The sequence below is a fragment of the Saccostrea echinata genome, unplaced genomic scaffold (genome assembly GCF_033153115.1).
Source record: "Saccostrea echinata isolate AGI-Se365-2 ecotype Australia unplaced genomic scaffold, CSIRO_AGI_Sech_v1 ptg000054l, whole genome shotgun sequence".
Classification (NCBI taxonomy): domain Eukaryota; kingdom Metazoa; phylum Mollusca; class Bivalvia; order Ostreida; family Ostreidae; genus Saccostrea; species Saccostrea echinata.
Genome location: NW_026889803.1, coordinates 18560498 through 18587897, shown reverse-complemented (window position 1 = coordinate 18587897; position 27400 = coordinate 18560498). Strand labels below are relative to the sequence as shown.

Sequence of the window (27400 nt, the reverse complement as noted above, 5' to 3'; positions counted from 1 at the left end):
CTGAAATTGCTTCATTTGGGCCTGCCACCTTAGCATTGGGTAAACAGATTTGATAGTTCTAATAGATATATATAAAAAAAAATATCTTTGATTTTCACATTTTTATTTAAAAATCAATCTTGATTAAAAAAAATATAATTATATATATTCAACATTAATTAATAATTATAAATACATGTAATATAATATTATGGTAAAAATGATATCAATAAAAAATAATAAATATAATTATTGCATAAAATGATTGTAACAACCAGAAATTAAGTATTTTTATATATACCTGTTAATTGAATACCATATATGTTTTAATTATCATTTGACTGTAAGCACCATTATTGGAAATATATCATAAGTACCCATTTGAATCAAAACTTTTTAAAAAAAAAAAATCAGCACCACGGCAGATTGTCAATATCTACATTTCCACCACACAATATAACGCCTATATTCTTCATACTGGGATCCATGGCCGCCAATCTTTCTGACATCACTGCGGCTACTCCTGCCCCTGAAGCTGGTTCTATCACCAACTGTTGAAACAAAAACAATTAAAATTGAAAATCTATACTGCCCATGATATAAGTACATGAACATGCACATTTTAGACATCATATGATTTGGAATATATGTATTAAACTAATTTTGTGATGAATTCACTTTTTTGTTATTATTTAATAAATGTACAAAGTAGTGTTGTGGCTAAAAAGAGGAAAGTAATACACATGTAGCTCTTTTATTGGAAATATTCTGCGCTATATACATACATGTAGTCACATTTCAACTGATCTATTGAGTAAACAGAAATAAAATTTATAATTGTTTTAAAAATAGACAAAACATAGCTGACCTTCATTCTTTCAAAGACAAATCTCATTGCTTTCACAATATCTTCATCTTTCTACAATACAGAAGACTTTTAATAAATATTCAATATTTGAACAACTCTGTTAGCCCAGTTTATGCACAAGATTTTAGCAAACTGTATATTTTGGGAGCATTCAAAGGTTACATAAATTATAAATGTATTCAAAAAATGCTGTAAAAATTAAGTTAATTTTCAGTGTGACTAGCGTTGCAAAATCAGACCAAATTTACTTATTATCAAATTGAATAGGCAGCATACAATGGATTGTAAGATTCATGGTTTGAACTTTTAATAGGTTACATAAAATAAAGTTAACCATGTAAATATTCAGATATCCTCGTAAATGAAAAAAATTTTTCAATACAAATCTGCTATATCCACATTAAAACATGTTCAGTTGGAAAGTTTGTCTGCCATTTACAAGAGAAATAAAGTAGCAGCGTCCTTTGATAATGTTAAGAGGTAAACCAGTTTGGTTTAAGAAATATATTTTCAATAAAATTATTGACTATCGATTTTGAAGTTTTCTTTTGAACGTGGACAACACACTGCCCTCAGCGACAATTTTTTCGATACTCAGGGACTATCGTAACAACATAAGTGTGACAAAATAATTATTCTCATTAATTTGTACTCAACAGGATATGTCAAAATATTCTGGTTTTACTTAACAATCTATTTAGAGGCTATATATTAAATGTATTCATAAAATAATATGATTAATAGGTGATCAATGTTATAAACAAGAGTTTATTTTACACACCACTGAGAAGACCTCCTTTTCTACCAGTTCTAGAATAATTGGCCAGGTCAGGTCTCCTAACTGCTGCAGTCTTATTCCATCTGCTATAGTGTGAAGAAATCTTGGGGGATTTGGCCAAAGTCTCTGACCTACATGTATATAAAGTAATATATAAAATAAAAATGTGATATAACACTGTCATACAATAAAACTAAGGAGAAACTTTAATTTGATATTTTTTTTAAGTATGTGACAATAAATAAGAGCTTTTCAATGAAATATGGAGATAATGAACAGTATTCAAGCTCAAAAGTCCATTCAAACAATACAAATCAGGAGCAGAGCAAACAAGGACCTCTAAAATATCAGAGGTGGGATCAGTGCCATGGAGGAGTGAGCATTCCCTGCCGACAGGTCACACTCACTGTGTGCTCCTTGTCATGATTGGAAAAAGGGGAAAAATCCATGGACTGGCAATTCAGTGTGTAAATAATGGCATAACAATTAGTATGAAAAACGTCAGTCAGCATTTGATTGTATTTTCTGACAAGGTCATTGAATGTATCGACCATAGAACTTGCAAAATGATGACTCTAAAGGAGAATTTGTTGTAGTTTGCCATTGATTAAAATTGCTTTTTTGATACATGTAGATAAATTTGAAAAACAAAACATCATTACTACCTGCTCTTAGACATTCTTCGCACATCTTCCCATCTGGTTCAACCATGAACACTGAAAATGAGTTGATTAATATTAATCCCATTAATATTCAACTTGATATTATTGCTGACATCATTTTTTTTAAAACAATATTTCACAAAAAAACAATAAAACCTGGTTCAATAGCTTTAGATGCTATGCTTACCTTCAATATCTGGTTCAATTGCTATCCTTTAACATCTGGTTAGCTGTGGCTGCTATGCTAATCTTTAATATCTGGTTTAATAGCTTTGGCTGCTATGCAAACCTTAATATCTGGTTAAATAGCTTTGGTTGCTATGCAAACCTTTAATATCTGGTTTATTAGCTTTGGCTGCTATGCAAACCTTTAATATCTGGTTTAATAGCTTTGGTTGCTATGCTAACCTTTCATATTTGGTTTAATAGCTTTGAATACTATGCTAACCTTTAATATTTGGTTTAATAGCTTTGGCTGCTATGGCAATTCCTGAGGTCATTCCACCACCACTGACTGGTACCAATATGGCATCCAATTCTGGAACTTGTTTCAAAAACTCTACTGCTATTGTGCCCTAAAATTATTGAATAAATCTGAAATTAATCAATTCAATGTTTTGCACACTGGGGAAATTTAACAGTAAAGTTATCCATTTGTTATTAAATACTACGTGCTTCAATCTTCCATAAAAAAAAATTTATTCCTCCACATACATACCTGTCCAGTGATGACATCATAGTGGTCATATGGAGGAACAATGGCAAAATTTTTCTCTTTGGAAACCTTGTCACATGTGGATTGTCTGTAATAAAAACAAGATGATCTTAAATAATTTTGATAACATATGATTCTATCTTTTTTCATAATCTCCACTTAAACAATGATATCACTATGAACATTAATTCAGGAAAACTGCTGCACTCTTTCAGTTAAATATAACATGCACTCACCATAAACTGGAATATTTATATGTCAGTACATTAAAAATATATCAGAAAAATCAATTGCAATTGCTTGTTTTAGCTACATACCTGTCAGCTGGTGTAGGTTCACAGAACACTAATTCAGCACCATAACCTTTGACCGCTTCAGACTTGATCTTTGGTGAATTGTTAGGTACAACCACACTGCATTTTACTCCAGACACCTTTGCAGCCCAAGCCAATGCCTGTCCATGATTTCCACTGCTGTGGGTGACCTGTGAAATATGCTACTTTTCAAAAGACAAGAGGCCCACGTGCACAATGCTCACCTGAATCTCACTTGGCCTGGCTGTTTTTCAACATATTTAAAGGTTTTTAAAAATGGATCTTTATTCACATGAAAAATTCTTACCCCATATTGAAGTCCCACCCTAGCCCCAAAGGTTCATGTCAAAACCTAACTTAAATCAATACATCCTGAGGATATTTCTGAATCAATACATGTATTTTTATAACTAACATGGCATTGCTGTTCTGCAGCAGAAGTAAACATGCACAAGGTGAAATTGCTCCTTGCTTTTGGCCCTACCCAAACCTCAAGATCTATCAAAAAATTGAAGCTGAAATCATTAATTTCTTTTTAAAATACCGGTACATGTATTGATCCCCTATAGTGGCCCAGCTTTATCCCCAGGGGCCATGATTAAAACAACCTTGATTCTGCACTACATGTGAATGCTTGCATCTAACATCACTAATCATTATGATAGCCCTCCTGTCCTTGAAAAGTTTTTGAAATAGCTTCCTATGTACTTATTGTACTCCCATCTAAAACTTTGATCTACTATTGTGGCCTCAACCTAAGGGGCCATGATTTGAACAAACTAGAATCTGCTATGCCTGTGAATGCCTGAATATAATTGTTCTGCAAATCTTGTAAAAAAAAAATTTAAAAATCCCTATATGTGTATATTCCCATGTTAACAACTTAGATCCCACATCTGTGGCCCACCCTACCGCCAAGGGGTGCTATGAGCTGAACACTTCCTAAGGATACCCTTCTGTTACTGAGAAGATTTTAAAACTTTTTTTCCCCATATACATGTATTCCCATGTAAAGATCCCTTAATGTGGCCCCACCTTACCTAGAGGAGCCATGATTTAAACAAACTTGTACCTGCACTAGCTGAGGATGATTGCATCTTAGTATTACTAATCATGGCAATCCTTTCTTGAAAAGAAGATCGATCTTGATACATTTTTTATCCATGCAATTTTATTCCCATGTAAATTTAAACTTTTATCTCCTATTGTGGCCCCACCCTAACTCTGGGGTCTTGATTTGAACAAACTTAAATCTAATTACACTACATCAGGAAGCTTCTACACAGGCCCAGTAGTTCTTGAGAAAATTTTCAAACAACCCATCCAATTTTCACTATTTCTTAATTATCTCCCCTTATTAAGAGGACATGGCCCTTCATTTGAATGATTTTAAATTCCCTTCATCCAATGATGATTTGTGGCAAGTTTGGTTAAATTGGCCCAGCTTGGTTCTGGAGAAGAAGATGAAAATGTGAGAAGTTTATGTTGACGACACGCAACAAATTTTGATCATGAAAGCTATCTTGAGCCTTTGGCTCGATCAGGTAAGCTAAAAATATCAAAAAACTATATGAATATTAATTATTTATTAAGGAATTTGAATAAAAAAATCTATATCCTATAATTTTAATTGCCAATTATATCAAATATGAAACATCATATATAAAGTATATAAGCATTGCATGTACATACAACTCCATTCACATCTGGATTTCTGGCTTTTAAGGATAACACCTGAAAACAAATATATATATGCAATCCAGAGGCAATCAAAATACAGTTGACTTGAGAAATACCAAATCCTTATTTTGACAATAAAATAATAATTAATGCGTGAAAATAAAAATATTTACAGCATTTAACGCCCCTCTTGCTTTGAAGGATCCTGTCTTCTGTAAGTTTTCTGCTTTGAAAAACACTTTCCTTCCAACAACAGTGTCAAGTGTAGAACTCGTGAAAAATGGCGTGAAGTGAATATATGGTGATATTTTTTCATGCGCCTTTTTAATGTCTGAAAGTGCAACTTTAAAACAGTTTGTCATTTTAGTTCTCTCTGACTGCATTTAGGTCATCATCTACCTGTCACATTCCATAAATTTTAGTTTTTGTTTAAGTTGTTTATTTTAGAGTGATCTCCCTTTTTAATGATAATAAATCGGGATCGAACTTCCAATGAATGATTTATGCTCTTTCGTTTTGTTGGAATGTGAATTTTAAATATTAACATTTTCGAAAAAAAGAGAAAAATTACGGATGGTATCAAAACTCTTAGATATTTCTTCGAGTACAATGTTAGGTGGTGTTTTGGGGATAAGGAAACATATACGAGAAAGCGAACGAAAAAAATACACTTGCTAGCCTAGAAACAAAAATATCAAAGCTTGGCGGTTGAAACGGCCTTGACCCCAGCACTGTTTTAACAAGTTCTTGCACAGTCAACGATTGCTCACCAAAACACAATGGTGTTTTGTTGACAACAATGGAATACACGTGAGAATGGCATCTGGTGGCAGACAAGAAAGTAGACGACTAGAAGACTCAACAATGGAGGTATAAAACATATTTAAAAAAAACGTCAGAGATTTATTAATACGATCCAAAGTTGACTCAATTCTCTTTTAAAATGACAAGAGTGGGGGAAAAAACTGCATCAAACAAATCTAAAGACTAAGTTCTTCATATTTATTTCAAAACAACCATCTTATTCACTCGAAACTTATATGTGTAATTTGTATATTAACTTTTTCTCCTTTTGTTAAAGAGCCTAGCTGAAGTATTTCGATGCTTCATTTGTATGGAGAAGTTGAGAGATGCACGATTATGTCCTCATTGTTCCAAACTCTGCTGCTTCTCATGTATACGGGTATGTTGCTAATTTTGCTTTACTTATGAGGCTGGTTAGAATAACCTTACTGTGTCTCGGGACAATGTAGATAGAACGTTCTATCGTTAAAATGATATTGTCCTATGGAACCAGTTTAACGATAGAATTTCGTTCCATGTATTGACAATGTTGCAAAATAAACATGGGCGATAACTCATACTCTGCGCATTTTCTATGAACAATCCAGAGAGTTCCGAATGTCAACATGGTGTTAAATTTGAAGCGAGAAAAAAACCCGTTGAGAAATGAGTTGAATTTTCGTATTTATATGGATTATATTTTAGGTTTAAAGACATATACCGTCTCAAAAAGGTTTGTTATGATTAATTTGGTAGTTATTTTCACCATCCATGCCTCAGGATCTATTTAACTATGAACATTATGTAAGGTTTCAAGACGAAAAGGAAAATCCTTTATCCATAAATTTGCATACCTTCCATCCAAACACAACCTTGGTTTAGATGACTCTAGTAACAAAGGCATCACAACCCTAGGCATCAGTGCAACTCCTTTTGTATTCTTCAAAATCATTTCAGAGTGGATCCACTCCGATTTGCTACATTGCAAGTACATGTATATGGGACGTATTCTAACTGTGGTGAGGGCTTGTCCCGAGACACAGTTTGATTATTCTAACTAGGGACAATGTAGCAAATCAGAGCAGATCTGCTCCGACACGATTTTGAAGAATACAAAAGGCGTTGCACTGAAAATAACTACCAAATTAATGTTGACAAACTTTTTTGAGTTTGTGTATGCCTTTTACCAAAAAAAAAAAAAATCCATAGATAGACAAAAATTCAACTCATTTTCTCAACGTTTTTTCTCACTTCGAATTTAAATGCCATGTTGACATTCAGAACTTTTAGGATTATTCACAATAAACATGTAGATTAGAGTTATCTGCACCTAATTATTTTGGTACATTGGCAACACACTAAACATATTCTATCATTAAACCTGGTCTTTAGGACAATTATTATTTTAACGATAGAATGTTCTATTTATTACAAGGCAAGTTTATTTATCCATTTTCAAAAGTATAATCAGTTCAAGGAGCTTTACACTAGGAATTTTGCATTCCATTCTGTTTTACTGACTTGCTGATAAAATTTCTACATCCCGCAGTTAAATTTGGGTATGATTTATCTGTTTTTAATAACTTTGATATTTGGGCTAACTGAAACTTATTTTTAATTTAAAAATATTTTCTATGTTTATTACAGAGATGGTTAACAGAACAAAGATCACAATGTCCACACTGCAGGTAATCTATAGACTTATTTATAATAGATGAAGAATTTCTTCAAATACACAAAAAGATATAATTATGAACAACTCTGTCAACATAACAACACAGCCAGTAGAGGCATATTATTATTACAATTATTACAATATTATTAAAATATTATGATATTTATGTTCAATGCAATAGTACTGTCATTATTACAGTCAGTTATTTTGATAAGTTTTGCTACATTGCACTGTTTTATAAAAATGGATACCCTGAGTAATGAAAATTTATAATTTATAAATATCTTTATCTTTAACCAACACAAAGCAAAAGTGTTGCAATTTAAACCATTTTTAAGATTATAACATAAAAAAAATACAGAGACAAGCATATACCACTAACAATGACAATTTGAAATGACATTTAATACTTATTTCCATTGCAATATTTGGATTATTATATTTCAGTTATTACCAGTATATTTATTGTGACTTCCCAATATAGATTGTTATTAATTGGTTTTAATAAGAGTTATAAAATGTGCTTATCCCAAATCATAGAAGTTAGAATTTTATTTGAATCTTTAAGTACACATTTGTGTGACTCCTTAAAGTTTGTTATAATGTTTGAAGGATGGTACAAGTTTTATCTTTTTATTAAAGAGCATCTCTCCATATTCATGAGCTGGTCAACTGTCGCTGGGCGGAGGAAGTAACTAACCAGCTAGACACGCTTAAAGACTGCGCTCCCTCCCCAAAGAAAGAGGACTCTGACAAAGACAAGTATGTTCAATTTAAACTACACTCTTCCTTTATTCTCACAACTAAATATCCCACTGTTTATAGTATTCAGTGATTTTTTATTTTAAATATTAAATATAGTGTCAGAGGAGAATTTTTAAAAAATAAGTTCAAAAAATCTCAGATGTGCAATGGGTAATATACAGTATGATGGTACAAATTTTGTATGGACCTGGAAGAAACGTTGAACCTTGGGACTAACAGTGTTTTCCTACTATTTTTAGATGTGATGACCACCAGGAGAAACTGAGTGTATATTGCTGGACTTGTAAACAATGCATTTGTCATCAATGTGCACTCTGGGGAGGAACGGTAAAGATTTATTTCTATTTTCTAACACAATGTGAAAGGATAAAAGTTGTTGATTATTTCTCCAGCTCACTAAAACATTATGTAATGTTCAGTAAGCTCTGTACACAAAAAACAGCATAAGTAGATAAAGAAAATCACTTTTCTTAGATAAAATTAAAAAGAAATACATGTACATGTAGTGTAAGTTGCTTAAGATGCTCTGTATATGGTACCCCTACAGGGATACAGTTTTTGTATGGTGCAATTTTTTTGTGTATTGTGGTGTTCTGGTACATGTATATTGGTATGTTATACCCCTAGTAAATAATAGTGTTACAACTATACTGACACGCAAAAGAAACGCAACCTCCAATTTTCGATAAAATTTTAATATTTCATTTAAGTATAAGATTTAATGTTTACATCTTATAGAAGATACACTATGTATTCTATTCAATACTGTATCAAATTATGACTTATCTACCATCACTCTGGCAAAAAAATATCAAGGATGTAGAGGTGGTAACCATTGAAATTTTCCTAGTTTAATATCGAATATGCCCTCCTTTAGCAATTGTTGCTGCTCGAATTCTGCGATGCAGAATATAGAGTTTGTTACACGGTTGATTTGTGTCATAGGAATGTTCTGCCACTCTTCCAGAAGTGCCTGACGCAAAGCGGGCAGAGTCTCCGGTGGATTTTGGCGCGTTCGAATGCGTCGATCCAACATGTCCCACACATGCTCTATAGGCGACAAATCGGGACTGTATGGGGGCCAAGGTAACGTTTCGACATTGTTTTCGTGAAGAAAATCAATTGAACGTCGCGCCACATGACACCTTGCATTGTCTTGTTGGAAGATAAGGTTATTCTGGTGGACAAACGGAACGACTACAGGTTGCAGAACAGTGTCAATGTACCGCTGAGCTGTCAAACTGCCTTCAATGAATACCAAGTGGGTTTTGCGACCACAACAGATCCCTCCCCACACCATTACGCTTCCACCACCAAACCTGTCACATTCCACCATGCAGTTATCGACATAATGTTCACCACGGCATCTAAAAACACGCCGACGCCCATCTGAACGGTAAAGCGTGAATTTTGACTCGTCAGAGAAGAGTACACGACGCCATCTTTGCATTGAAAACGCAGTTGGACGGTGTCGTTGCAACCATTGTAGTCTGACGTCACGTCGATGAGATTAAGGGGCATTCCCACTGCAATGCGACGCGGCTTGATGCCATATGAGCGAAGACGCCTAAGCACAGTATCTCGGCTTATTCTTGGATTATGCGTCCCAGGTGTCTCATTTGCAGTTTTTTGTGCAGTTCTAAACCGGTTGCGCAAGTGCTGCAACCTTATGAAACGATCCTGACGAGGCGTCATCACCTTTGGTCGACCAGTTCGAGGGCGATCAGAAGTAGTACCAGTTTGTCTAAGGCGTTTGTAGAGACGAGATATTGTGCTTTTGTGGACATTCAGTGTTCTTGCAACATCACTATGGATGTTTCCAGCTAACAGTAACTACACTGCCCTATTGCACGCATCGTTTGAGAGCCTAGGCATACTTATTGCAATATGAAAAACAAATTTTAATGTCGGATTATTCTTACCAGATACCTGAAGAATAACAAACAAGTCTGAGACGCACGAAATACTGTAGCGTGTATCCGTGCACGTGCTAATCATGGTTTTTATTGATGCCTCGCTGACGCGAAAACGTGTAGTGTGACCGAGTTCAATCAACCATAACATTGCTTGGAAATGTGTATGATATCCTGCGATTCAAAATTGCTAACAATAAATTATAAAAATTTAAACTATTTATGTTTAAATGGGGTTGCGTTTCTTTTGCGTTTCAGTATATATTGAAGTGAATATAGCATCCCTTTTTAGGTGTCCTTTTGAAAAAAAAAATAAGGAGATTTGTTGAAGCTTATAGTAAGACTTCTAAATTTTTGTTAAAGGTGCTTAGACACAGATTTGAAGTTAACATTTACTCAAATTTTCTGTATAATTTCATGACTTATATGTTGCTATAGCATTTCATACGAAAATTTGATAAAAATCTTATTTAATCTGGAAGTTATTGAAACTTCAAATTTCTGGACGCGTTTGATAGACACATCCTTGCACTTTCACAAATTTTAATTTTGTCCTTATTACTTTAGAAAAGTAGCAATTTTGTTGTTTATTAATGAAAAATATTAAAACTATAATGCAGAAATTTCAGAGTAAAAATGTAGAAAGCAAAATCCTCTCACCAGTATTGTCAGTCCGTGCTCAGTGGTGTGTGCAGAGTTTAACAATTGAACACACCCAGTGAAACCTAAACATTAACAACAACAGAGCTCGTGCCCTGTTTACAAAAACAGTTTACGTTTCACGGGTGTATTCAATTTGTTAAACTCTTTACACAACTACACAACACTGAGCACTGGCTGACAGTACTTAAGTGAGTGAGTTTTGCTTTCGCACATTTTTACTCTGAATTTTCTGGATTATAGATGTAATATTATTCATTAATACACAACAAAATTGCTAATTTTCTTAAGTATTAAGGATAAAGTTAAAAATTGTGAAAGTGCAAGGATGTGTTAATCAAACGCCTCCTGAAATCCGTAGTTTCAATAATTTCCAGATTAAATAAGTTTTTAATTTTATATTCGTGTGAAATTCTATAGCAACATGTAAGTTGTGATATTATACAGAAAATTTGAGAAAATATAAACTTCAAATCTGTGTCTATGCACCTTTAATATCACATGGTAAGATATATTCATCTAAGTCACTTCAACAATGGTGCCTTTTTATTAAATGAAAAAAATAAATGTTAAATTGTCATTTCAGCACTCTGGTCATACATTCAAACCTCTGGATGATGTCTATAATGAGCATGTGAAGAAAATTACAGAAGAATTGAATCAGCTGAAACGTCGTCATGTAGAGCTGATTAGTCTGGTGCAGGATGTGGTGAGTTATGTTTATCTTTGAACTCGTAACTTTTACTTAGAGGAATGGTATTTGTGTTTCACTAAACTTACACTCTTGTCAATCCATTAATTTACTTTAAATCTGATTTGTTAATAGGAACGAAACATTGAGGGTGTAAAGACTGCTAAAGATGAGAGAGTAAGAGAAATCAGGAATGCAGTGGAACTTATGATTGCAAGATTAGAGACCCAGCTCAAGTCTAAGCTACTTACATTAATGGGTAGGTTACAAGATTAGAGACCCAGATCAAGTCTAAACTTCTTACTTTGATGGGTTGGTTACAAGATTAGAGACCCAGCTCAAGTCTTAACTTTTTATTATGATAGGTAAGTTACAAAAGTAGAGACCCAGCTCAAATCTAAACTTCTTAAATTAATGGGTAGGTTACAAGATAAGACACCCACTCAAGTCTAGACTTCTTTCCTTGATGGGTAGGTTCCAAGATTAGAGACCTGGCAGCTCAAATCTAAACATCTTACCGGTACTTTGATGGGTAGAATACAAGGTTAGAGTCCAAGCTCAAGTCTAAACTTCTTACTTTGATGGGTAGGTTCCAAGGTTTATAGAGACCCAGCTCAAGTCTAAACTTCTAACTTTGATGGGTAGGTCTCAAAGACACTTTACTTTTTTTATAGAGCTTAGAGGTAAATTTTATTTACACTTCATAATTTTTCCTTGCATTTATCTACATACACTGATCTTGGAGGACACTTTTTACAATCTGCATTTTGAATTACCAAAAAAATTATCTCTTGAATAAAGTTTTAAGTATTCTTAAATGAAAGTAAAGTAAATGCAATGTACATTTGCTTTAAATGTGCATTTCAGTATACATGTAATGATTCAAAAGTAAATTAAAATGCTTGTACCTACTGGGATATATAAAATTTTGCAAATACACGAAGATTGGGAAATGTTTACTTTTAATGTTTTATAGGCCAGAGAGGTCAGGTGACCCAGGACACAGAAAAGTTAGAGACACTAATCCAGAAAATGAACCAGAAGTTGCTGAACAGTGGCAAGAATGAACTGATCAGCCAAAGCACTGAACTCCTACAGATGTTCAAGCAGTTCCACTGTAAACCCATGGCCTCATTTGTAACTGCTCCTGTACCTGCAGATTTTACCAGGTGTGTATTAGGAATATGAATGACTGTATGTTTTAAATATAAAGGTAAGTGTAGTGCCATATTGTAGATATTTTGGATGATAATTGTATGTTATGTATATATAATAAAACACAAATTTCACCATTACGATTGTGTCAAATTGTCGAGGTTCTTCATTTGCACTAAAATTTCAATATCAAAGTGAGTGTTATAAACAGTGTATGAAATACAGGATCATTATTCACACAGTATGCAGTATTATATGATTGAATAAACTCCTGGCTATCTGATTGGCCTAGGTCCAACATTCTAGATATCATTCCAAGTTAAGTTTACCTGCACGAGACATGCCAGGTGAACATAAGTATTTATTTTTTCAACAGTGGTGTAAAAATAATTTGGAAATAGTCGGTTTTGTTCACCTGCTCCAGAACTAGGTTTTTTTTTGTTTTTTGTTTGTTTTTTTTTTGGGGGGGGGGGGGGGGTATCATTTAATCAAATAATAAAACAATTAATTTATTATTGCTGTTTCTGAAGTCAAATCAGTGAATTAGCTACTCGAGGAGTACAATATTTACTGAGCCCAAAGGAGAATATTTTACTCCTCAGATAGCAAAATAATTATATTGACCTGAAAAATAACAATAATTGTACACTGTTAAACATTATTCTTTCAAATATAATTATTTCATATATAATCTGTGACAAGGAACACTAAGTTGCTTTTGATATTGATTAAACATAGCTTATGTTTGTCTTTTGTACATTGATAATAGTCCCCCAGTATGACATCAGTACTTTCGTCTTTTGTACAGTGAGATAGTCCCCCAGTATGACACCATTACTTTTGTCTTTTGTACAGTGAGATAGTCCCCCAGTATGACACCAGTACTTTGTCTTCTGTACAGTGAGATAGTCCCCCAGTATAACATCAGTACTTTTGTCTTTTGTAAAGTGAGATAGTTTCCCAGTATGACATCAGTACAGTGGCTTCCATTTTATCGGATAGCGGTTTAACGAATATTTCGGCTATTTCAATATAATATCAGAGCACAAAACCATTTCTTATATATTTATTAATAATTTCACCTGATATTCTGATGAGAAAATACTGGAATTTCGTTTTATCCGATACAAAAATTTGGACTATTATAGTGTTTTTTGATAATCAGCACCTTGTTCACACCTCCAACTTCGTATGTGAAGCCTTTGTTTACACAGTTTGACACCAATTACCTTGACTGGCTTGAGTACGACAATGAGGGGATTAGTTACGCCTGGACGCACACAGGCACCTTACCTGTGTCAATAGTGGGCATAGTAAATAGATATGTTTTGATTACAGTTGTGGTGATCAGCTTGGGTTCAATGATGCACTTGTTAATTATGACAATTATTTGCAATTTTTTCGGCGTGAAATCTTAATTATTGAACTGATTAGCTTGTGTATGACAGTTTGCTTGGATAATGAAATAAACCTATTCACTCGTTTAACTTGGTCAATTGGCTTAATATTTATTCACTTTTCAGTGCAAAATTTATGGTAAAAATCACAAATGGCTCGCTCTATAAAAATACGTCTCAAAATTCATACCATCTTTCTCCACATGGCTCTCAAAATCTTTCTTCAGCAGACATGAACGAGACTGGTAAACTCACACACAGTATAAAATATGTAACCGTATTAAAGTAACAAATCAAAAGGAAACAATTACATATATTTAATATTTTTGTTTATTTTTAATTTACAATCTATCCAGGGAAAAATAGTTTACGGTTATTAGTCAAGCATTTAGTCTACTTCCGTTTCCAAAATGGCGACCGTCGAAGAAGGAATGTAAACATGTGCTGAAGAAAGATGGCAATAACTATCAAAGAATATATTCTATACGTCAATTTATTTGAAAAAAAAATTTCATATTAAATTCATAAGTAAGTGAAATAAATTATTTTTAGTAAAGTCATTAAGTAAACATGTCAAAAGAAAACGAAAGTGCAAGCTTGAAATTTGCTAGCTACGATGTATTATCAATACATGTAGCTCTATACATCTATCTTTGGACTCGGTATGGAGCAATCGGCTATTCTAATTTTCGGCTATTCGGATAAAACTAGGCTGACAACTTGACTATTCGATAAAACGGGAACCACTGTACTTTTTTCTTTTGTACAGTGAGATAGTCCCCCAGTATGACATCAGTACTTTTGTCTTTTGTACAGTGAGATAGTCCCCCAGTATGACATCAGTACTTTTGTCTTTTGAACAGTGAGATAGTCCCCCAGTATGACACGAGTACTTTTGTGATGAAGAACTTCAGTGTTTTACAACAGAGAGCTGACCCAGTCTACAGTCAGCCATTACATGTATCAGGCCTCAGCTGGAGACTCAAAGTCTATCCTGTAAGTCTGAAATATAATAATAAAATATATTCTGAATGTCTGTGAAGAACTATATAGTGTACAGTCAGCCATGACTCAAAGTCTATCATGTAAATCTGAAATTTATTTAACTTTTAATAATTCTGAATTTAATTGAACCCTTTCTCTAGAAATAACTTTGGCTTGAATGATAAAATATCACTGTTATGAACACATAACTGTTTTTGTAAGCATTCACCTGTTTTATCCTTGTAATAATTTGTCTAACAAGTGAATGAAATAAAGAAGTTTGACAATTTACAGACACCTGAATTTACCCTTCTTGTCAAACTTGTACTTGTTTTTTTACAATTTTATATTTTCAATTAGGATGGCAATGGAGTTGTAAGGGGAAATTACCTATCAGTATTCCTAGAATTGTCTGTTGGACTCTCTGAAAACTCTAAGTAAGAAACAGATATTGTAGCATTTTTTCAGCATTTTTAGCTCACCTGAGCTGAAAGCTCAAGTGAGCTTTTCTGATCACCCATTGTCCGTCGTCCGTCCGTCTGTCCTTCCGTCTGTCTGTCCGTCCGTCTGTAAACTTTTCACATTTTCAACTTCTTCTCAAGAACCACTTGGCCAATTTTAACCAAAATTGGCACAAAACATCCTTGGGTGAAGGGGAAGTTAAATTGTTTAAATGAAGGGCCAAGCCCTTTTACAAGGGGAATTCAAGAAAAGGCAAAAATAGGGTGGGGTCATTAAAAAATCTTCTTCTCAAGAACCACTGGGCCAGAAAAGCTGAAACTTATGTGGAAGCATCCTGGGGTAGTGTAGATTTTAAATTGTTAAAATCATGACCCCCGGGGGTAGGGCGGGGCCACAATAGGGAATCCAAGTTTTACATTGAAATATATAGAAAAAATCTTTAAAAATCTTCTTCTCAAGAACCACTGGGCCAGAAAAGCTGAAACTAATGTGGAAGCATCCTGGGGTAGTGTAGATTCTAAATTGTTAAAATCATGACCCCTGGGGGTAGGGCGGGGCCACAATAGGGAATCCAAGTTTTACATTGAAATATATAGAAAAAATCTTTAAAAATCTTCTTCTCAAGAACCACTGGGCCAGAAAAGCTGAAACTTATGTGGAAGCATCCTGGGGTAGTGTAGATTCTAAGTTGTTAAAATCATGACCCATCATGTCCCCGGGGGTAGGGTGGGGCCACAATAGGGAATCCAAGTTTTTCATTGAAATATATAGAAACAAATCTTTAAAAATCTTCTTCTCAAGAACCACTGGGCCAGAAAAAGCTGAAACTAATGTGGAAGCATCCTGGGGTAGTGTAGGTTCTAAATTGTTAAAATCATGACCCCCAGGGGTAGGGGGGGCCACAATAGGGAATCCAAGTTTTACATTGAAATATATAGAAAAAATCTTTAAAAAAGATTTTTAAAGATTCTTTAACAGAACCTTCTCAAGAACCACTGGGCCAGAAAAGCTGAAACTTATGTGGAAGCATCCTGGGGTAGTGTAGATTCTAAATTGTTCAAATCATGACCCTGGGGAGTAGGGTGAGGCCTAGCTGCAATAATGTAGCCCTCTCCAATTTTTTGTTAGCTCTTCTGAGCCAAAGGCTCAAAGAGCTAATGCTATGGCCATTTGTGCGGCGTGCGGTGTGCGTAAACTTTTTAGAATATGGGCCATAACTCAAGAACCCCTTGGCCAATTTTTGTCAAATTTGTCACAGGGTATCCTTGGCCCAAGGGCTCCCGTTTATACTAAAACTAGGGTTGTGACCCTTAAACAAGGGGAGATAATTAGGAAAATAGAAACAAAAGTACTGGTTGCTAAAAAATCTTCTTCTCAAGAACCACAGGGCAGATTATCACCAAACTTACACAAAAGGATGAGATTATGTTGTAGATTAAAATTTGCACGGGGATTTACCCTGGGGCAAAGGGCGTGGTCTCAAGGTCACTTCAAAGTTGACCAAAAATTACATTTTATTAAAATGTTGATATTTTGCTTACTATAAGGACTAGGATCATCAAATCTTGTCAGTTGATGCATCTAAAGACCTCATATCATGTTGACTCAAAAGTAGGTCACGGTGACCTACTTTTTAAATTTTGCGGCCATTCTTTTTCAAAATGATTTAAAGGCATATTTTGAACAATTTAAGGCCTATGATCATCAAACTTTGTCAGTTGATGTATGTTGGGTCCTCAAAGTATGTCAACTTAAAAGTAGGTCACCTTGACCTACTTTTTGAATTTTATGGCTAATCTTTTTAAAAACAATTAAGGCCATTAATTCGAATACCGAGAGGTTTAGAATCATGAAATCTTGTAATATGATGCATCTTGGGGCCATAAAACATATTTATTAAAAAGTAGGTCACAGTGACCTACTTTTTGAACTTTGCAGGCATTTGATTTCAAAGCACTTTAGAGGCATAATTTGGACATTTTGAGGCCTATGATCATAAAACTTTGTAAGTTGATGCATCTTTGGTCCTCAAATAACATCAAATGAAAAGTAGGTCACCGTGACCTACTTTTCACTTTATATGACTATAATAAAAATTTCAGGTACTAATTGGCTTAGAATCATCAAACTTTGTCAGTTGATGCATCTTGGGTCTTCAGAGTAGGTCAACTAAAAAGTAGGTCACCGTGACCTACTTTTGAAAATTTATGGCTTTATTTATATATTTCAGGTACTTATTGGCTTAGAATCATCAAACTTTGTCAGTTGATGCATCTTGGGTCTTCGGAGTAGGTTGACTGAAAAGTAGGTTACCGTGACCTACTTTTGAAAATTTATGGCTTTAATTAAATAATGCTGGTCCTTATTGGCTAAGAATCATCAAACTTTGTCAGTTGATGCATCTTGGGTCCTTTGAGTACGACAGCTAAAAAGTAGGTCACGGTGACCTACTTTTGAAATTTTATGGCTGTATTTAATATTTTCGGGTACTAATTGGCTTAGAATCATCAAACTTTGTCAGTTGATGCATCTTGGGTTTTCGGAGTAGGTTGACTGAAAAGTAGGTCACCATGACCTACTTTTGAAAATTTATGACTTTAATTAAATATTTTGGGTACTAATTGGCTTAGAATCATCAAACTTTGTCAGTCGATGTATCTTGGGTCTTCGGAGTACAACAACTGAAAAGTAGGTCACCATGACCTACTTTTGAAAATTTATGGCTTTAATTAAATATTTCAGGTACTAATTGGCTTAGAATCATCCAAGATGTCAGTTGATGCATCTTGGGTCCTAAGTAGGTCACTTTGACCTACTTATAAAATTTTATGGTCATAATTTTAAAAAACATTTTATGTACTAATTGGCTTATTATAGAATCATCAAACTTAGTTGATGGGTCCTCAGAGAATGACAAGTGATAAGTAGGCCACCATGACCAACTCTCAGGTACTAATTGGCTTAGAATCATCTTGGGTTCTCAGAGTGTGAATTGGAATTTCAAGGGTTTATCTAAATATACAGGATACGTACAGGCTTCAAATGAAGTGATAAGTTGTACAGTTTATCAGAAGAGCGATTCAAGGCCCTTGGGCCTCTTGTTTTTTTTGTGGGGGGGGGGGGGGGGGGGGGGAGAGAGCTACAACTCCTTAGGTGCAAGTGCGGGAGTGATTCACTACCACACAGATTTCGGCTCAAATTATCAGTAAGTGGGTATTTTGTTAACATATCTTACCTGAACTCATAAAATGTAGTTATGCAGGACATGAATTGATCCAAAAACACACAGAACAATCTGTATATCGGTTATTTTTCGTGTATGTCAACATCACAAGTTGAATTTATCCGCCATGTTTACTGACCTTGATCGATTTTATTTTGGGACAACCAATGAGAATTTGGGATCTAGGGGAGTGGATCTGTATGGATTTCCCTTATTATAAGCATAAATATCACTGTTTATGATAAAAATATCGCATGAATGCTTTTATTTATCGATGTTTAGTGATACCATACAACAGAAACATTTATCAACACCGACATTTACATTATCAAGTGATTCTAAATTTCAAGTGCAAGTCTCAGTACATCACGCGAGAACTGTCATGGCTGCTGAGGTGAACGAATGGAAAACACGCAGATTTATTTTACTTGGTTTTCGCGTATAAAGGGCTATGATGTTGATAGTGAATAAAAATTCCTTCTTATTGGAAGTAAGTTGAATGCAAAAACAATTTATTTTGCCTGCAGTCGCCCGTATCTAAAAAATGTATTTGCACCATTATGGAGATGCAGTGGAATTGTAGCCCTCTCCTGAAAATATTAGATTAAAAAAAATCGGAGAGGGCTACATTATTGCAGCTAGGCGGGGCCACAATAGGGAATCCAAGTTTTAAATTGAAATATATAGAAAAAATCTTTAAAAATCTTTTTTCTCAAGAACCACTGAACCAGAAAGGCTGAAACTTATGTGGAAGCATCCTGGGGTAGTGTAGATTCTAAACTGTTAAAAACATGTCCCCTGGGTAGGGTGGGGCCACCATAGGGAATCCAAGTTTTACATTGAAATATATTGAGAAAAAAGTCTTTAAAAATCTTCTTCTCAAGAACCATTGGGCCAGAAAAGCTGAAACTTATGTGAAAGTATCCTGGGGTAGTGTAGATTCTAAATTATTTTTTTTTTTAAAAAGGACCCCTGGGGTTAGGGCGGGGCCACAATAGGGAATCCATTTTTGACATTGAAATATATACGAAAAATCTTTAAAAATCTTCTTCTCAAGAACCACTGGGCCAGAAAAGCTGAAACCTATATGGAAGTATCCTGGGGTAGTGTAGATTATAAATTGTTAAAAGCATGATCCCTAGGATAGGATAGGACCACAATAGGTGTATTACATGGGGGAAAGTCTGGTGAAGAACAGCAGGGCCAAAGTTACTCAGGTGAGCGTTGTGGCCCATAGGCCTCTTGTTCTTGATTAGAAACTGGTTTAATCAATAGCAAAGAATTTCAAAACATAACAGAAGCAAAGTAAAAAAAAGGAAGGGAGTGCTGTAGCTGTACATGTACTATGAAATCTGAAAATTCATTCAGTTTGTATTGGGTCTTTCACAAATTCACTACATTGTGCAATTTATTTTTGACAGATATGAATACAGAGTGGAGATGGTCCATCAAGCCTCCAGAGACTACACAAAGAACATAGTTCGAGAATTTGCCTCAGACTTTGAGGTGGGGGAGTGTTGGGGGTACAACAGGTTCTTCCGTCTTGACCTGCTAGCCAGCGAGGGGTACCTGGACACTGACACTGACACACTGATCCTGAGGTTCCAGGTTCGACCCCCGACATTTTACCAGAAGTGCCGAGACCAGCAGTGGTACATTAATCAGCTGGAGTCGACTCATACTCAACTCATCAACCAGATCACTGATCTCAAAGAGGTAGTTACACATATATCTTATTCTCCACTTTGATTCCATCAACTTCTAAACCATTTTGTATTTCTAAGAAAAGAAAAACTATTTTGATCATTTATGACCATAAAAATACCCCCTTTCAAAACTAGTAATACTAAAATGTAACATCTATTTAGTAAGAAAAGTTTTAGACTTATTAATTTATTATGTTTCATGTTCTCTAAACGCTTAAACTCTGTTCCTGATATTGTAGAGATTACTCTTGCTTGAAATGTCTAGAAACTCGGGGTCTGGCAAAAAGGGTGGAGCATCAGCTGGTATATATAGCTTTTACATGTATTTCGTAACTTATTATTTACAGTGTACAGATAGCTCAGTTCACTGAAACTCATTTTACATCAGGTCAATCAACAAAATTATCTCTCATCCATTTTGAAATATTTCCAACAATTAACATAAACAATAAAATATTGAAACATTATGCACATTGTATCAGTATAAGAATATGTGCTTTTCTCCTTAAAAATTGAAAGCCATGTCTTTCTTTGCAGAATCCCCCCTTCCACTGATAGATCCCCAGAGCAGTGGTGATGGAAATCTTGCTCAGCATTCCATTCTGTACCCCAAACCGATCCATCCAAACTCAGGCTCCGAGATCGAAATTGAGCTGTGTGAGGAAGACCATACAGCCAAGGATGACAGCTCAACCTCTGGCTCAATAGATGTAAGGGAATTTTTTTTGGGGGGGGGGGGGGAGGGGGGGTGTTGAGGAAAGATTAAAAAAATACGTCTGTTTTGAGTCCCACAAGTGTACAGCAAAGAAAAGCTAAAAAATTATGCATGGATACATTTTTCTTGTGTTTTTACATGAAAACTTTTTCAAGTCCAATAATTTCAAACATTGTTTTCCTAAGTTTTAAGTCTTGCAGAATGTTTTTAATCTTGATGTATTTCTGGTAAAGGAGATCAGCCAGTATGATATAGAGGACTGTGAACATGACAATGAACAGGGGACAACAGAACACAACGATGAAAATGACATCGATGAAGAGACTATGTAAGTTTAAAAAATCAACTGATTATACCAACTGTATGTCTGTTGTCCTCATTTCACTTCTAATGCACTGTCAATTAAAAAAAAAATGTTTTTTGGTGTTTTGATATGGTAGTAAAGTGTGTTTTGAAAAAGAAATGTTTTATCTTAGAAAGAGTAGAGCTGTACATAAAACCTTTGAAATAAGGCCCTGTTTATTACTATGAAGTACACAGTATAAATGATCTGTCAATTTTCTCTTTTGCTTTCACCAGGTCTGTGGACAATGACGTGGAGAATAATTGGGAAAACAACTTAGACAGATTGGGGGCTCATAGTTACACCCCCACCATCCCCAACATTACAGATAACAGGTAAGGAGCTCATAGTTAAACCCCCATCATCCCCAGCATTACAGATAACAGGTACAGGGCTCATAGTTAAACCCTCCCCCCCATCCCTAACATTACAGATAACAGGTACAGGGCTCATAGTTAAACCCCCACTATCCCTAACATTACAGATAACAGGTAAGGAGCTCATAGTTACATCACCAACATTACAGATAACAGGTACGGGGCTCATAGTTAAACCCCCACCAACCCCAACATTACAGATAACAGGTACGGGGCTCATAGTTAAACCCCCACCAACCCCAACATTACAGATAACAGGTATTGGGCTCATGGTTATTACACCCCGACCATCCCAAATACATGTATTACAACAGGTATGGGGCTCATAGTTAAACCCCCATCCCCAAATTACAGATAACAGGTATGTGACTCATAGTTATTACACCCCCCAGACTGTCCTGTGTGCATTGTATCAATATAGCATGATGTGTTGAGTTTCAATTTAAAGTTTCAATCACAGTGCTGTCTGAACAAGTATCTTACATCCTATTAAAATCTACAAAGAAATAGTAGATTTACCATAGAACTATGAAATATTACATAGAAATTAAATTTCTTTGTAGTGCTGTAGATGATGAAGCAGTTCTAATGCAGTTTTTACAAGAACACTCTAAATATGACAACACTTGGTGTGTTGGAAATGGTAACTATTTTTAATTATGTTGAAAGTTCTTTCCAAAAAATCATGTATTGTTTGATTTTTTTTTCATAAGTTCTATTGGATATACCTACAATAATATTTGATGTTTTAATATGAACTAACTTTGGAATGCTTTTGCCTTTATTTTTCATCATAGATGCTGCAGGTGATGGACTTAGTTCTGATTGGTTGGACAGTGTCCTTAAATTCACCAAATCCTGCAGCTCCAGCAACAGCAAAGATACAAAGGACAAGGACTCAAAGAAGGATCCTGCCACCAAGCCTAAACCTCCTGCCAACAAGCCTGCCATCCCAGCCAAGCCTGCCACTGCCTCCAAGCCACCTCCCCCAACCACTGACTACATGCTGGAACACATACACCAGAGGTTCACGGAGCTGGCAGCCTCCACCCTGGCTGCTGCGAGCGGTGCCGTAACCAGTGAGACCGAGGCTAGGGCCATAGTCAAATCTGACAACAAAGGTATCACTATCAAATGTGATGTTTAGTTTTCTTTCTTTTCTGATGTTACATTGGTATTATGCTGGGTATGTGTAGTTTCATTGTGAATTTTACTCTCCTCTCTGATTTTGGTTATTCGGATATATATATATATGTTGTTTTGCTTTTGAAAAAATCCTACTGTGAAAAAGTAATATGACTTGCTTTCATACATCAGTAGAAAGTTGAACTTTAAAATATTTGTTATTCATTATGTAGATAAAAAAGAACGAGTACAGATTCCATCAATGGATCTTTCTTCAAATGATAAAGGAAGCAAACTCAAAGTAGAGAAGGAAAAGAAAATAACAAATACATGTATATCCTCTTCAGATTTAGGTAGGAATTTATAAATGTATCATTTTCAAAATAAGTATGTAACTAAATTAAGAGTTTTTCTTTTAGATGTATGTATTAATACCTGTTTATCAACTTTGTAATTTTTCATTTAAAAATTAATGCACATGTGAATTTTGATGGTATAGATGGAGTTTTGGGCCTTGATTTGACCAGCGCCTCCTTAGAACAGGAGACTTTGTCTGACATATCATTGGATGACATTCCATCTCCCCAGCGTTACCAGTCCCAGCAGCTATCAGCGGCCATTCCACACAGGTACACTGTCCACTCATTAAATGTCACATGATTTACATTAATTTATATGCATTTATATCTCACATTTCAATACCTTTACTCACTGACTCATTTACAAGAAACAGAAGATGTTTATTTCTGGAAAATTACATGTACTTGGACTGGGATAGATAAACTTTTGAACAGTTTTTTCCAGGTTATACAATTTTATAAATTAAAGATGTATTGTATGCACTGAATTGAAATTTATTTTATTCATTTATTTATTTATTTGAAACTGGTGGTCAGTAATGTTTAATGTTTAAATTTAGTCCACCTGATCAAGGAGGAAGCAGAAAGAAAAGACTGGTCATCACCAAGAACAAGGTTTCTACAGCAGCTTCTGGATCTCACAAAGACCAGGGTCAGTTTGAAGGATTATTATTTTTTTTATTGTCCCTGAGATGCAAGATTAAGGATTATGGGTGGCACATATTAATTTATGTGTCTTTCTTCCATCCACAAGTATAACTTTGATCTTAACCTTTTAAGATTAAATGATGTCACAAATACATGCAGTAGTTGGGTTTACAATTTTTCCTGTATCAATAGGGCTTAAACTTTTGTTTTTTAAATAGGAATACCCTGGGCTCTGAATTTTGTAAAAAAGGTGAATAATAAATCTGAACAAGCCTTGGAGACAAAAGATAAAGGTGGATCAACAGTCACTGTGGGACTATCCTCTGTTGTTGTTGATAACCATGGTAACAGTAAAGATGGCACTCAGTTGCCTAGCAGCAGTGCTGCAGGGACCAACAGTGATCACAACACGTCATCAGATTCCTCATCATCCAGCTCGGGTCCTCTGGTGGAATTCAGTTCTCAGGCTGCTGCCGCCAAGGAAGCTAGGTTTGTGTCCAATAAGAATGCTTTTCACTCTTTGTGCATCATGTATAGCTCATATGAAATTTTTAACTTGGAATTCATCACCTATGAAGAGAGTAGTATGAATTCGGTTTGATATTTTGATGCAAAATTATGTAACAAAAAAAATTAATTTTACGAACTATATATAGGCCTGATGACTGGCATTATATAAGTGATGGCCTACTTTAAAAAAAAATCTTTTAGGAAGAGGTGTAAATTACTCAGCACTGGAAACTTGTTAAATTGACTAGGAACCATCTTTCCTATTAGAATGGTGTATGTTGAGATTACTTAACATGAATTTACAAATAAAAACATTCTTGAAAAAGAGTTTTACTCTGTTAATTTTAAAAATGTGCTCTTTTAGTGAAAACTATTGAAAACAGATAGAATGAATTGTTTCCTCATGTTCAGTAAAAGAAAAAACGCCACATACATTTTTGCACCTGATCTTTTTGTACATGGCAAATTCTTCCTGGGGGAAATTAATCAGATTTATTTGTACAATTTATGGATATTTCAGGTCGGAAAGTGGTGATGATGCATCTGTAGTTTAACAATCCAACATCCATTCCAAATCACGATCATCTAAACAAGGTTCATATTAGCTCAGAGACAGGAAGACAAGATTTACAGACAATAAAAGCCATGAAGAAAGCAGTAGAAAATTAAGGAAATATTTTATATGTGGACTCCATTAAAGTGATATATAATTATCTAGTCACAATGATCATTTCAGGAAAATTGCCATGCTGTTTTTTCCTTATGTGTTGTGTTTGAATGAAGTGAAATTTTTGTTTATCATTCTGATGTTGAACTTTATTCTGCCATGGCTGTATGTTTAGATTTTCTAAATTTTCTATTATATTTCCAACCTCTTGAAATTCATATGAAGTCAGTAGTCTAAGTACCAAAGGTATTCAAACAAGAGGTACTTTTGTAAGTTTTGTAATTGTTTCAAGGAATATTTGCTTAAGGTCATTGAAAAGACCTTTGATGCAGTAATTACTAGTAAGAGAAAAAGAATGAAGAAGTAAAGGTATTGCATTTGTAATTTTTTTGTTCAATTTTCAATGGAGAAAGTTTTATTTATTGCTTCTACAAATACATGTATATTGAAATTTCTTATCTTTCAGTTACTCTTCATTTCATTTTTGTCAGAGGCATGTAGAATCAAAGGTGGTCTCAATAATTGTGGCTATTATTTTTTTTCCAAACAATTTGAAAATCTTTTTTATTCCAATTCAGATCTCTTCTTCAATTTGTTTAGCTTTTTTTTTTTTTTTGTTTGCATTACTGCATAGAGAATATGGCTATTAATTAATATTTCCTATGCTGTATATTTTATTTTTTTTTTTAAAGTAAATTAGGTTATGGTTTTTAAGGCATTAGTGTAGTCATTTAGACAGTGCTATTTTGAACAAGGACTGTGATGATTTAATTCAGTGCAAGATTTTTTTTTCTTCCTCACGCTTACAACTAGTATATGTATGAACATGTTGCTTGTGTGTTTTACAAACATGTTTGATTCTAATGTAAAAATGTTTGTGTTACATTTGTATTTATTTGATAATTGAAATAAATGAATATTTTCAGTAATGATAATCGAACTTCCTGGTGATGTTCCATGATTTAATGATGAGGATGTGTATTGATAAAGGTCTGACTGTCAACACTTTCAAAATTTGAGGTCATATCTGAAGGTCAAACATCAAAGAGGAAGTATCTAACCAAGGGCATATTTCTCTACAGAGAAATTTTATGGCTGATTTGTTGAATTTTTAGGATAAGTGCCTCAAAGATCACTCTATAACATTTACCCCTGCCTAACCAGTTCTTCCAGTATTAAAGTGTTCCACAACATGTTACTCTGTAACAAGGCCTACAAAAGTCTCTTCATTCTTAGAATGGAGGCCACATTTTACTTCTACATGTACCAGTAAATAATTTAAAGAAACATTTTGATGGTTTGCATTAAATTTGGTCTGTCAACTTGCACAGTTGCAGTAACTGAATACGTGTATAACAACTTCCTGAGCTATAATGTTACATGTTTGGTAAGCCAAGACTTCTTTTGTTCAGGACCATAGTTGGAGATTCAACCCTGAGAGAGTTCCAACTTTCTTCCAGTAAATTTTTATGCTTTAGTGTGACAAATTAAGAATACAATGATTACTTTTTAAAGTCATTTGACTAAATTATCACGTGTTCATTCTAATATACTACAAATGCAGCTATTCATTTGCCCCCTCTTGACTGTATGGCTAATATGTTAAATATTTGTTGAAAGGCAAGTGTACATTCATTGTTTATAAAATAACATATTGTGGTGTACATATAATTAAATCAGTTGTTGATCCTTGATGTATTTATGTTTGCACATAAGCCATACAAATCCTATTTCCGAAACATTCCGTAAATCTGTTTTGATAGGTTTAAGAAAAAGTTAAGTTCAGCGCGGGAAATGCTTATTCTGCTTTTCTTGTGGTTAGTTGGGTGAAACCCAGAGTTTATTTCACGTCAAAGGGATTAATTTCGCTTGGAATCCTTTAACCTTTATAACAACTTAGAGAATGAGTTTTAAAAATACGTTATCGGAAGCGCGGTTGAAATGGGTAAATTCCAAACTTGCATTCAATTTGTTATATCACCTGTGTGATGAAATAACGATAAACGCTATTGAACCATTTGTACTACTTTCTACAGGTTATTTGGGGTGATTTAAAGGAATATGGAATTGTTCCAGTTTTCTTTGTTCTACTACTGTAGTCGCTCCTCTAAACTTATTATTAAAAAAAAATGATTTGAATAATTTAAGGACTGTCATTGATATTACGTTCTAGAATTTTCTAGAAAATGATTTTTTTTCCCCAGACCATCAATAATTGCGATATGTTTTTCTTGGAGTCGCAGGAA

At 34.5% G+C, this 27400-nt stretch overlaps 2 protein-coding genes across 2 annotated transcripts; one reads left to right on the top strand and one right to left on the bottom strand.

Annotated features, from left to right (window-relative positions):
- Positions 1-263: 263 nt before the first annotated feature.
- On the bottom strand, positions 264-5449 carry LOC133172359 (serine racemase-like). Its single transcript, XM_061307231.1, has 9 exons — positions 5170-5449; positions 5009-5050; positions 3320-3486; positions 3006-3090; positions 2736-2862; positions 2291-2341; positions 1629-1756; positions 848-898; positions 264-530 (listed from the first exon to the last, which is right to left on the bottom strand). The coding sequence occupies exons 1-9, from the start codon at positions 5377-5379 to the stop codon at positions 390-392; spliced, it is 1002 nt and encodes a 333-aa protein (XP_061163215.1). The 5' UTR covers positions 5380-5449; the 3' UTR covers positions 264-389.
- Positions 5450-5572: 123 nt separating this feature from the next.
- LOC133172354 (E3 ubiquitin-protein ligase TRIM37-like) lies at positions 5573-26089 on the top strand. Its single transcript, XM_061307222.1, has 22 exons — positions 5573-5866; positions 6078-6179; positions 7427-7467; positions 8097-8216; positions 8459-8546; positions 11379-11501; positions 11619-11742; positions 12460-12652; positions 14899-15031; positions 15380-15456; positions 20126-20420; positions 20650-20713; positions 20948-21120; positions 21359-21453; positions 21705-21803; positions 22409-22488; positions 22643-22966; positions 23204-23323; positions 23470-23599; positions 23890-23981; positions 24196-24466; positions 25008-26089. The coding sequence occupies exons 1-22, from the start codon at positions 5813-5815 to the stop codon at positions 25039-25041; spliced, it is 2832 nt and encodes a 943-aa protein (XP_061163206.1). The 5' UTR covers positions 5573-5812; the 3' UTR covers positions 25042-26089.
- Positions 26090-27400: the final 1311 nt, after the last annotated feature.